The 12,757-nt window shown below is 51.3% G+C and overlaps 2 protein-coding genes across 3 annotated transcripts in view; both read left to right on the forward strand.

The window, feature by feature from the left end:
- Positions 1-12,757, forward strand: part of LOC142024829 (butyrophilin subfamily 1 member A1-like) — a 57,074-nt gene that overhangs the window by 28,266 nt on the left and 16,051 nt on the right. The window contains exon 1 of one of the 2 annotated variants that reach the window (XM_075017099.1): positions 6,679-6,806. The exons of the other annotated variant lie outside the window; for it this stretch is intronic. The gene's annotated coding sequence lies outside the window, so the exon portion shown is untranslated. Of the gene's footprint in view, positions 1-6,678; positions 6,807-12,757 lie in introns of those variants that run through there. 2 annotated transcript variants of the gene reach the window in all.
- LOC142024929 (zinc finger protein 3-like) lies at positions 6,680-10,199 on the forward strand. The gene is made up of 3 exons (XM_075017285.1): positions 6,680-6,806; positions 7,160-7,286; positions 8,255-10,199. Exons 2-3 carry the CDS (start codon positions 7,160-7,162, stop codon positions 8,923-8,925), a joined length of 798 nt encoding a protein of 265 aa, XP_074873386.1. The 5' UTR covers positions 6,680-6,806; the 3' UTR covers positions 8,926-10,199.

Below are 12,757 nucleotides of genomic sequence, written 5' to 3' on the forward strand. Positions count from 1 at the left end.
TTAGAAGATCTTTAGGGGTCAATTACGGCTAAAGAACAGCCCAGAACATTGAGAGCCAGGACTGGTGGCTGGAAACCAACTTTATGGGACTGCAGGAAAGTTGGCCACACCCATGATAAGTGGTCGTCCGGCTAACGAAAATCATGCCGGGTTACAGTTGTTGCCAGATGAGAGAGTTCCAGATTAGAGAGGTTCAACCTGCAGTTCAGAATGGAAAAAGGACGCTTAAAAAACCTGCAAGGAAAGGAAAAGTGATTATTATCCACAACTGGCTACAAAATTAACAAAGATTAAGGAAGCAGGAGAATTATGGTGGCTGTTTATGAACCTCTGTGTTGTGTAGATTTGAAATGCAATTCACCTCATTCATCTAGGGCTTCGAATAGCTTTTTTAAATTACTTACTCCCTTTTTTTTTTTGCTTTATTCAGGATTACTGCATGAGATCTTGCCCTGAGCGAAGTCCATGGCAGTAGGACTACACAGCAAAGTTATTCTGAAATAAGAGCTGTTATTGTGAAATAACTTTGCTGTTGGCTGCACTACGCAAACGCTATTTTGAAACAAATAAATAAATTCAAAATAGCGGCACATTATTTCAAAATCTGTAAACCTCATTGCAGGAAGAACAGTACTTATTTCACAATAGCTGTTCTGAAATAAGTGCGAGTCCCTTAGCCCCAGCCTTTCGAAAGGAGGCTACTAATGAGCTACTTTGGCAGATGCTAATGAGGTATTATTATGCTAAATATCATTATGCAAATGCATCATTTGCATAATGACAGCTGCACGCATTTCAGGAGTGCTGCTTTCGAAACACACGCTGCCGATGTAGACAGGAACCTTTCAAAAGGACCCCCCTGGATTTTGAAAGCCCCTTCTTCCTAAACTCAAATGGGAAGAAGGGGCTTTTGAAGTCTGGGGTGTCCTTTCGAAAGGCCCCTGTCTACACCAGCAGCGTGCGTTTTCAAAATGGCATTTTCGAAACATGGGCAGTCGCCATGATGCTAATGGGGCACTGCACATTCATGGCATCACCTCGCTAGCATCTCCCAAAGTGGCTCATTAGCACCCCACTTTCGAAAGGCGGAGGCTAGCGTAGCCACGGCCTTTCTTAACAGCAGCTAATTCAAAATAGGTGCAGTAAACTCTGTCTGAACTGGCATTCCATCATCCAGCACTCTCAGATAACCTTCGTTTTAACCGTAAGTAAATTTCAGTTACGTTTCCTGTAAGTACAGGAGAGCGAAGGTCAATCCAAATAAATACAGCACAGCCAGTACGGCCATGTCAACATGCAGTAAAAACTTCCAAATGGCCATGCTAATGGCCAAATGGAAGAATACGAGTGAGCCGCTGAAATGCAGCTCAGAGGAAGAAGAGGGTGTCGATGCTGGTGGGGTCCTTTCAAAAAAGGTGGAGATGAGCCACGTGGGAGCAAACCATGGCACTTTTGAAGTGCCGCAGCTGCTGGCAGGCTAATGCTAATGAAGCACTGAACATGCATTAGTATTAGCTTGGCTATTTCAAAGTTTTTAGTAAGTGTTGACGTAGCCTGTAAGTTTACAGTGTACAATACGAGCTACAGTACTAGTATGGCTGGTAAATAATACTCTGCTTACATTTTTGTTCATTTCTTAATAGCTCATCTTGTTTTTCTTTAGTGCTATGTATTGCTAGGGATACCTCTCTATTACCCCCAATATCTGAATATCCAGCAACCTCCCAGTCTCAGGGCCGTCAGGGATGAAAGCGTTTACTGTATTATGAAATAGGCGCGATTTCAAAATATATGCGATGAGTTTAGACAGTGTATTTTGAAATAGCTAAGTGCTGTTTCTATGCGGCACAATGTTATTGAGGAATAGTTATTTCAGAATACCTTATTTTGAAATAGGGCTGCTGTGTAGGGGTGTGTCTACCCTAGCCGGTTACTTCGAAGTAGCCGGCACAATGTTGAAATAGCACCTGTTGCGTCTACACGCGCCATGCGCTATTTCGATGTTGAAATCGACGTTAGGCAGCGAGACGTCGAAATCGCTATTCCCATCCGAAGATGGGAATAGTGCCCTACTTCAACGTTCAACGTCAAAGTAGGGCATGTATAGACTATCCGCATCCTGCTACGTCAAAATAGCAGGGTCCTCCATGGCGGCCATCAGCTGAGAGGTTGAGAGACACTCTGTCCAGCCCCTGCGGGGCTCTATGGTCGCTCTGTGCAGCAGCCCTTAGCCCAAGGCTTCTGGCTGCTGCTGCTGCAGCTGGGGGTCCATGCTGCGTGTACGGGGTCTGCAATTGGTTGTCAGCTCTGCAGACCTCGTGCTGTGCAGGCCAAGTGTTTCTTGGAGGGGCCCCTTAAGGGAGAGGTTGCTTTTGCCCCAGAAGGGCTAGTCCAGCCTGTGACCCCATCTGCAGGCTTTGCTGGCCCCTTATTTCGACGGGGAGCGCTTGTGTGGCTGCGCTGACCTGGGGAAAGGTAGCTCAGCCAGGGGCATAAATATGGGACAATTAGCCCCTTTGTTAAAATAAGTAGGGACTCCTTCCTGGCACCTGAAATACAGGACTGTCCCAGCCCAAATGGGCTAGATGGTCACCCTAGGCAGATATACTCACCCCACACCTGCTGGGCACACTGGGTACTTTCACCTGTGCCGACGGGAGCCACTCACCCGGTAGGCACTCACAAGAGTGTGGTTTCTCTCCCTCCCCCGGCCCATAGGGTTGTTCACCCAGCAACGTCTCTCGCTTTTGCAAGCCACACTTAGTGATACGGGCCCCCCTGTCCTGTAGCAGCTCAAAGATCGGGTAGTGAGCTTTCACATTCGTCTTTAAGGTGCTACGGGATGGTGTGGGTTTTGTGCAGTGGCAGAGAGAGCTGCACACAGAGCGTACATTCAGGGGAATATTTTACACACCCACCATAAAAAACAAACAAAATCCCCACAGCCGGATACTTTTCACGTGCGTGTCTGATGCTTCAGCCAATTTCTCTTTGTTCCCATTGGTGGCAAATTTCTGCACAGAGCCTCAACACAGCTCACCCACTGGCCTTGCCTGTTTCCAGCTCCCTGTCCCGTCCCCCATGGGACCGTCAGCGTCCCTCCTGGAAACCACAGATTTCCATAGGAAATGAGGAGCTTTGGAACAGAGCAGGACAAGAGCCAATGTGATGTTCAAATCAAAAGAAAGTGGGGATGGTGAGGCCACGCTCTCAGAAAACCATCCTCCCGCACTGTCCGCCAGATTCTCACATGGAACCCATAAGGACAATGCAAAAGAGGAAGACCTTGGACAATGTGGAGAAGATCTACTGACAGTGAATGACAACAAGTGGGGTCCTCTTGGGGTCAGAAGTTTTGTCTCACAACTGAGTGAAGTTGAGGAGACTTGTAGATGACCTATGCTCCAACTAGGGTACAAAGGTTTAAGACAAGTCAAGTTGTAGGAGAACTGGAACGACAGACTAAGAAAAAGCTCAAGAGACAATGAATGGGGAGAAGCATCCAAATTTGTCAACCCACTCTTTGAGGAGCACATTTTTGCTTGGTCTCAAAGAAGAATAAGAAGAAACTACATCTCCTCCTGGGTGATAGCCCCCGCTCAGCCAATCAGGGTTGAGATCCTGAGGGGCAGGAAGCTGAGGACTCTCATCAAACAGACCCAGGAATGGCCCAGGTCACAGGAAGAGATCACACTTAGGCCCTGCCCCACCTCTTCATGATGGCCCCCCACCATGAGAGTTGGGAGGCCAACCCCCTACTCCACTTACCCATCCAGCTCCTGGGGATGGGAATGGAACAGGAGAAAGAGGAAAAGAAGCCACAAAAGAAGAAAAAGCAGGGAGGGATGGAGGAAAATGGAAACTCTCCTGTCCCCAGTGATTCTAAGGCACAAATTCCTAAGCGGGAAATCAGCAAGAAGGCCTGTGGCGCCTTATTGAATAACAATTTTTTTTTTGGAGCGTAATCTTTCGTGGGCAAAGACCTGCTTCATCAGATGCATGAGATGAAGCGGGTCTTTTCCCACGAAAGCTTGTGCTCCAAAATATCTGTTAGTCTATAAGCTGCCACAGGATTTCTCGTTGTTTTTGCGGATACAGAGTAACTTGGCGACCCCTCTGATAAGTGGGAAATAAAATTCTGCCACCTCAATCTTGTGTTTTCCATGCCTAGAATTCATCCGGCATAAGGTGAATCATACTGAGCAGATTCCAAACCTTTCAGAGGCTCCTGGCTTCTCAACACCAATTTTGTCTATTTTGTAGGAAAAATAGGACAAAGGAAAGGAGAAAACTTGACAGAGGTTCCTGCTGGTGGTCATGTAACTTTGGTCGGGTATTTCATTGTCCTTCTCCAGTGCCTTAAAAAAATAAACCCCAGTTCTCAAAGAAAGGTAACTGGAGACCCAGAGTTCAGCCTCTAAGGATTTCCAGAAAGGAGGGCCCAGGGTCAGCCTCCTCACATTCAAATCCTAAAAGAAGCTAAAGGCATGAATGTAATCAAATAACTTTGTAAAATCTATGACAAACAAAGATCTAATTTTACAATGTAACTATTTTATAAATCCACAGACTTTGTCTTGACGATTGCAATAAACATAAACAAAGGGAAACCAAAGTAAAACACCAAACACAGTCAGCTGAAAATGGAGAGGGCCCAAAAGATTGGGTTTAATTGACTTAAGCCTCACTCGAGCTGCGTCTACAAATGCACTCCTCTTTCAAACGAGGCATGCAAATGAGGGAAATTGAAAAGGCAAATGAGGTGCAGATTTACATATCTGGTGCCTCATTTGCATGTTCTTTCGACAGAAGAAAGGCAGAGTAGACGCAGCTCTTTCGAAAGTAAATGCCATCTTCGAAAGAGCCCTTCTTCCCATAAAAAAAGGGAAAAAGGCTTCTTTTGAAGAGGGGGATTGCTTTCGAAAGAGCTGCGTCTACACTGCTTTTCTTCTTTCAAAAGAAGTTCTTTTGAAATAAGAATATGCAAATGAGGTGCCATATATGTAAATCTGCACCTCATTTGCATTTTTGATTTCCTTACTTGCATGCCTCTTTTGAAAGAGGAATGCAAGTATGGACGCAGCCTTAGTGTCTTTGACTACCAAATCTGTACAACTGGCTGAGCGTGAACCATCTTCCCGCCTCTTGCTTGTGTGTATCTTCCATTGCCGATTCGCATCCTCTGTGGATCACTGCCAGACAGCCAGCGAACAGATTTAACTGAGTGACTGGTTAGTCACAGTGCAAAGGTTTAAAGGAAGCCCTGTGACAAGAATATACAAAAACTGAGAATAACAAGTCAGAAGTGGCTTTCTCCATTACTCCATCACACGGCCCATGCTCCCTGGCAGAGGTTTCACACCATCACTGCCAGCGCAGAGTGTTTCAGAGCAAGGGATGCCAGCCCGCTGTCTGCCCCTGAGCTCAGCTTCTCCCTGTCTGCTGTCTCTCATGGAGTCTCTGACCCCAGCAACAGTCGCGGAGCCTGTGGGAGCAGACCCACAACTACAACACCCAACTCGACAACTTTCTGTGTGGAGTCCTGACTCCGCCTGGGAAACCAGCTCTCTCCTACTCCCCTCCAGGGGTCTCTCAATGAGATCTCCCCGTCTCTGGACAACATACAAGTATCATTTGAAGGCTCTTGAACAATATCATCCATGCTGCCTCAGGAGACTCCTAGATATCTCGAGGGAGGAGAGGCACACGGATACACGTGTCCTGGGAGAGTTGAACAGGACCACCACTGAAGCCGTTATCATTCACCCACAACATCTCTGGACTGGCCATGTGGTTCAGGTGTCTGATCAGCGCCTCCCAAAAGTGATTCTGGTTTCCAAGTTGCAGGAAAGACGGAGGAGCGTTGGGGACCAGTGGAAGCGATATAAGGACGTGCTGAAGGCCCACGCGTGTTGACACGTGGGAGAACCTTGCCCTGGACCAACTCCAGTGGAGAGGGATAATCTGTGAGGGAGAGGTTCCGTTGCAGCGCAGACGAGGAGAGGCAGAGAAGACCATCAAAAACTGCCCCATGCCCCTCCAACACCTGCCAACACCTGCTCCTTCTGCGTTGAGCGTCTCCTTCCTGCCCCGCTCCGGGGCAAGAGATGGAGTCACTCCCCCTGCCTTCTGGCAGAGGGGTCTCTTCACCCCCCAGGTCAACAGATCCACAGGTGCTTTCCAAGTCCCACCCCGGCTACTCTGGGGGGCTGGAGGGGCAGAAACTCAAGGCTCCGTTTGTCATGAAAAGGGGACTGAGGATCAAGCCGTTGCATGGCGGTCAGAACTCAGCCAGCCACACCCTGAGGCGCTGGGGCGGTGAACGGCCACGCAGTGCCCCCAGAAATGGGTCCCTTGCTAGTGCAGGGGGGTGGGGGTGGAATCAGCCCCTGGGAACGAGAACCCAGCGCCGCCAGCGGGACGCTGGGGATTCTAGAACTCGGAGCCAGCCCCAGTCGCTATGGAAACCCCCTGCTCATCTCCTGTCTGCCCAGCCATTGGCTGGCTGGTTAGAGACCGGGGGATGCAGAGTGGCGAGGCGAGCGCTAGGACCCAGCAGCAGCGGGCTGGGAACAGGGACCTCTGCTCCCCGGCTCCCTCCCGGGCGGGCGGCGGCTGCTGCGGGGCCCCGGAGCCCTGGCTGCAGCCGGGAGAGGGGAATCTCCAGCCGCAGCCGCAGCAGGGCCAGTCCCGCTGCTCCCCGGGAGCCGCTCCCCGGGCGGGCGGGCAGCGCCCCCAGCCTGGCCAGGGCCCTGCCCGGCCCAGCCCCTGCCCCTGGCCCAGGGCGGGCAGCGCTCGGGGGGAAGGTAAGAGCCCCCGGCCCGGCCCGGCCCGGCCCGGCCCCGGGAGCGGTGCCCGGTGCCCCCGGGCGGGCGGGCTGCAGGGGGAGGGTTCGGCCGCGGGCTGCTCCCCGCCGAGCTGGCTGCGATCCCCGCCCCGGGCCCGGGGCAGCTGCCTGGGGAGCGGGGAGCAGAGCGGGAGGCTGAAGGGGGCTAAGGGAGGGTTGGGGGCGGGGGGATCATTCCCCCATTTCTGACCCCCAGACGCCTGGTGCTCGGAGCAGGGCGGGGGGGCTCTGCCTTTCTGGGCCTCCTCCCCCCTGGACAGCGGGCCGGGGGCCGGGGCAGCGGCGCTGAGCGGGGGCCTGTGGTCGTTGCAGATGGCGGTGAGCTTCGAGGAGGTGGCTGTGTATTTCACCCCGGGGCAGGGGGCGCTGCTGGGCCCCGCTCAGAGAGCCCTCTACAGGGCCGTCATGCAGGAGAACTACCAGGCGGTGACCTCGCTGGGTAAGGGCGTCCCGGCCCCTGGGTCATTACAAGCCGCCGGGTCCACGTCTGCGACCCTGGGCAGGTTCTGGGGGTGGATCATGTGCTTGGGAGCCCTCGTGGGAGAGACGAGCGTCTCCGTATCCCCTTGGAGGGAACAGGCCGGTCAGACACCCATAGGACGTACTCACTCACCCCCATTTCTCCAGCTTCGCAGGGGCCAGAAGCGGGGTATTGCCTTGCCTGGGTTATTTCCCCTTGCTCCATCCCTGCGGAAGGCTCTTGGTGTCGCTGGCTTGAGAACAGGCAAAAGTTCAACGCCGGACTTGCTTGTGTCTTAGGAAGTCCCCCAGCACGCACCAGTGCTGAGAACTCCTGGTGAGGATGTGACACCGTCCCCTGAACAGCCACTGCTCCCATAGGGTTTCACTGACCACAGTCCCATGGAGGGTCAGGTTAGACTTTGGGATTCTTCCGTGACAAACTCTCTCCCGAGATCCCTGAGCTGGCCAGATTCTGCCCCCTGCACAGGGTTCCCCATTCCCAAACAGGAGCTGATTGCCTGGCTGGAATGAGGAGAAGAACCGTGGGTGTCCGATCTCCAAGCTGACGAGGAAAGGGAGAGCCCAAGAGGAGCCCGCAGAAGTCAGGGAAACTGAGGCAGAACCATCGGCAGAGTAAAATCGAAAAGCTGGGACTCTCAAAATGTGCCATGAGTGAGAGCCCCCGGTTCTGCCCCATCTCAACTAGGTCAGAACGCATCAGCCTCAATGCAAGTATCAGTCTTGGCTTCCCACCCAGCCTGTTAACTGTCAGATATCTCCTCCCTGACTGTCCTTCTCTGGAGTGTTTGGATAGGAAGTGGAGACAGAATCCCATATCTCCACCTCCCTCATTGTGTTGTCTTTTCTCTCTTTGCTGTTCTCCTTTCCGTCTTTTCTTCCGGACACAGGCAGTGACTCCTGTCTGGATTCTCTCTCTCCCACCAGGTGACAGGACAGCGAGTGACAACAAGGAGGAGAACCAGCAGCAGGAAGGGCCTGAGAAGGTGGGACCACAGGCAATGTTTATGAAAAGAGTGGAAGGAAATATTTCCCAGAGCTTGGAACCAGGAAACACCTGGGCAGATCGAGCTAGATCAGCAACGCAGCTGGGAAACGACCCCGGGGAGAAACTGGATGAATCTATTCAATGCGGTGGAGGGTTGAAGGATCCCAAGGAAACCACCGTCCACGAGTCTAGTTCCAGTGAAGCCAAATCCTATAAATGCTTTGACTGTGGGAAAAGCTTCTGTTTGAGTACATGCCTTATTATGCACCGGCAAATTCACACTGGAGAGCGGTCTCACAAATGTCTTGAGTGCGGGAAAGGTTTTAGCCAGAGCTCAACGCTCCTTATCCACCAGAGAACCCACACAGGAGAGAGACCCTTTGGATGCCCAGAGTGTGGGAAAAGTTTTATGGACAGCACATCCCTTATTAAACACGGGCGTATCCACACAGGAGAGAGACCCTATAAATGCCTCGACTGTGGGAAAGGTTTTATTGCAAATTCCGTGCTCGCTATTCACAGGAGAATCCACACGGGAGAAAGACCCTATGAGTGTCTCAAGCGTGGGAAAAACTTTATGGAAAGTTCATCACTGACTAAACACGGGTGAATCCACACAGGCAAACGACCCTATCAATGCCTTGAGTGTGGGATAAGCTTTGGGTTGAAATCGACCCTGAATGCACATCAGAAAACCCACACGGGAGAAAAACCACATAAATGCCTGGATTGTGGGAAAACTTTCCTTTCAAAGTCAAGCCTCAATGGGCATTACAAAACCCACACGGGGGAGAGACCCCATCAGTGCTTGGACTGTGGGAAGGGCTTCATTCAGAAGTCAGAACTTATTATCCACCAAAGACTGCACACCGGAGAGAGCCCCTATAAATGCCTGGAGTGTGGGAAAAGTTTCAGAAAGAGCTCCTGGCTTACCCAACACGAGCGCGTCCATGAGGGCGAGAGATTGTAGGAGCAGCCTGGCTGCAGGGAAAGGTTCAATATGACATCACCCATCAGCGTCCTCCACAACTGAGAAACTTCTAATGTGAGGGAAGCTTTGTTTGGTACTCTCAGAGTATCGGGTATCTGCAAATCCAGACAGGGAAGAAACCTTCTGAGCTGTTCTCTGCTGTATCTGCAAAAATGATGAGAAGTCTTGTGGCGCCTTATAGACCTACAGATATTTTGGAAAATGGTCCAAGGGGACTTAACACCATGTAGCACAGCAGCGACTCCTCCCCACAGTCGGGAGATTCTCCAGGACCCTGATGAGGGCCAAATCTGCAGAGCTGTGTCATATCAACACTACCGTATAGCTCGGAGTGCCGGCAGCTGACCGAGTGTGACCCTGCCAAGCTCTCGTCCTTTCACACCACTCGCCTTCGCAAGATACTTTGCATCTTTTGGCCGAAGAGCATCTCCAAACACGACCTGCTCCTGCGATGCCACCAGGAGGACACGACCGCTATCCTCATGAGAAGATGCTGGAGATGGATAAGGTATGTGACGAGAAGGGAAGCAGATGCAATTATAAAGACAGCACTTAGCCGGACTCCTGGAGGACAATGGAGACATGGGAGGCCCAGGACAACACGGTGGCTTCCGGATGGAGGGATTCCTACCAGAAGATCCCCACAGGCCGCGCGTCTCCATGTGGACCTCGGCGTCTGGAAGAGCTTCTTCCGATATGCTAATGAGGCACAGAAGATTTGCATCCGCACCTCGTTAGTATCTTCCGGTTAGCTCATTAGCGTGCTGCTTCTTCCGGAAGAAGCGGCACGTGGAGATGCAGCCAATGTGTACGGGATTGCGCTTTCTAGGGATTTTGGAGTGTTTTGGTTAATGGAAGAATAACTCAGTGCCCAGTTACGTCTCTCTAGTCAATTACTTCTCTGTGTTTCAAGATCTGTCTCCCCGAGTTCTCTGGGATTCTGTACACATTTGTCCCTAAGACAAATCTGGCGCAAATATTTCTTAACTCTTGCAAAACCAGCTTTCCCTAAGACTTCCCTTAATTCCATTGCAGAATATCCCACTTTTTGAGCCATGGTTTTCCCTGGATCAACCCAGTTGATCTCCCTAGGTTTGATTTGGGAAGAGCTTTTCCCATCCACCTTCCTCACTGAGGACGGCCAGATAAGTCGATTGTAGATAAGTCTGTTCCAGCTGGAATTGTGGATCTAGGATCGACTTTCAGGTCAAGCGTAGACCCATCCTCAGGCTGCATCTGTAAAAGCAACAAGGAGTCCCAAGGCACCTTTGAGACGAACAGATTTCTTAGAGCATAAGCTTTTATGGGTAAAACCCACTTCATCAGATGCGTTGGAGCAGAAATTACAGAGGCAGGGGTATATCTAAGAATAACCAAAGAATACTTCTCAAATCAAGGACTCACTTGTAGAGATGTATCTAGGGAGGAGAAAGAGACCCATATGTTCACAACAAGGGGGTTACGGTTTGGTTCAGTGGCTCAGCACCTCTCGAGCGTACAAATTGTTCCTGCTCTTGTGGTGCAGCTGAGAGCAGGTGGTGACCCATAACAGTCATTGAGCATTTGCTCAGCCAAGAGAAACACCAGGAGGGGCTGGCTTGGCTATAACTCCTTTAGGCAATGGATGGAGAGAGAAACATCCATTACCAGGGTTCCCTTTAATGTTTTCCATCCGGTGCAGAATAAGTTTTATTGTGTGCACTAAGATGTGTGGATGTGTACCACCAGTGGAAACACAGGCTGCTGGCTGCGGGTGTTCTGCTAAGCAGCTGGGCAGCATTAGAATCTCTCCTGAGCAGCTGCCAAGCGCTCAGCTTACGGCGGTAAAATGAAGAGTCTCTGCTGTATTCCTGCCCACATCTTCTCTTAGCCACCAGCTACTGGAGAGGAAACTCCATCTTGGCCAGGAGGGTGCTCAAGTGACCTACACCAGTGTTTCTCAGCCCGGGATATGAGTACTCTTGGGGGTACACCAAGGTCTTCCAGAGGGTACAGCACCTCAGCTAGAGATTTGCCTGGTTTTACAACAGGCTGCATAAAAACACCGGTCACATCAGAACAATTGAAAAGTTCACTCAGACATTGACTCGTTCCTACGGCTTCCTATGCCTGATGCTGAAACGTACATACGATATTTCTTTTCCAAGTCATTTATTTGATAATCAGACGGTAGAAAGTCAGCAAGTTTTCAGGAGTCTGGGATATATGTGCACGTTTTTCTAAGTCAGTCCTTTTTCAGTGAGGTGTAACTCAGCAGGATGCAAAATAACTCTGACTCCTGCAAAGGAGACAGCAATCTGGAAAGGTGGGAAGGCCTCAGATGACCTTAGGACCATGTTTCTCAGCCAGTGGGATGCATCTTGTTAGGGGTATGCGAGAGAAGTCTGGGGTTACTTATAATTTTTTTTGAAAAAGGGGTACTTTATAAAAAAAAAAAAAAAAAAAGGTTGAGAAACAATTACACCTCCCAGCTGGATGGATAAGTGAGCAAACGTCAGTGGGATTTGTCCTGCAGCTGCCAGAAGACAGCTGTCCTGTGGCTGTCTTGCTTGTACAGCACGCTGGCTTTTCCAAGTAAATTCAAAGGAAGGACACTGCAGTTCCCCTGAGGGCTGGACAGGGAGTCGGAAACAGGCCAGGCCAATGGGTGAGCTGCTGTCAGGCCCTGCGTAGAAGTTTGCCTCCTCCGGGAACAGAGCAGGAATTTGCTGAAGCCACAGAAACGCACGTGAAAAGTAGCTGGTTGGGGTTTTTTAATGGTTGGTATATAAAATATTTCCCTGAAGGAAGGCCCTATGAGCAGCTCACTCCTCCATTGCCGATAAAAGCTGCTGTAGACTGGGCTGCCCCTAGGGGAGTCTGTGGAAACCTCCCCACCACAGGCCACACCCCTAGGGAGGCCTGGGATAACCTCTCCGCTGCAGGCCTTCCACGTGCCCCCCACTCCACCCCTTTCCCCCCAAGTCCTGCCTTTGCTCTACCCCACCTGCTCTCATTTGAATCTCTTCCCCCAAGTGGCATGAGCCTGGGAATTACTGAGGGACAGAGTGTGGGATGGCAGCAGGGGTTGCCCCTGCAATGGACCCAGCAGGTTGCTTCAGAGCCCAGCCCTTAGCCCTTGTGCTCTGCTTTGTTGTGGTGGCAGGACGCAAAGCGTTGTGGGGCAGAGGCCCGCTGCTTGTAGCCAGGCTGGCGAAGCAGAGCGCATCAGGCTGGGAGCGGGCAGCAGAGTGGAGGAAGGGTCAAGGGTGGGATGGGGGGCTCAGGGTAGGTGTGGGGTGCTGGAATCGGGGCATAAGACAGGGACAGATGGAGGACTCAGGTCAAGTGGTGCAGGAGTCGGATTGGGGGGCAGGGTCTTGGGGCAGGTGTGTTAGGGATCCCTATGCACCAAGCGGTGCTTGCAAAAGTAAGAGGGGGTGTGTGTGTGTGAGAGAGAGAGAGACAGGGC

The sequence above is a fragment of the Carettochelys insculpta genome, chromosome 22, assembly GCF_033958435.1.
Source record: "Carettochelys insculpta isolate YL-2023 chromosome 22, ASM3395843v1, whole genome shotgun sequence".
Lineage (NCBI taxonomy): Eukaryota > Metazoa > Chordata > Testudines > Carettochelyidae > Carettochelys > Carettochelys insculpta.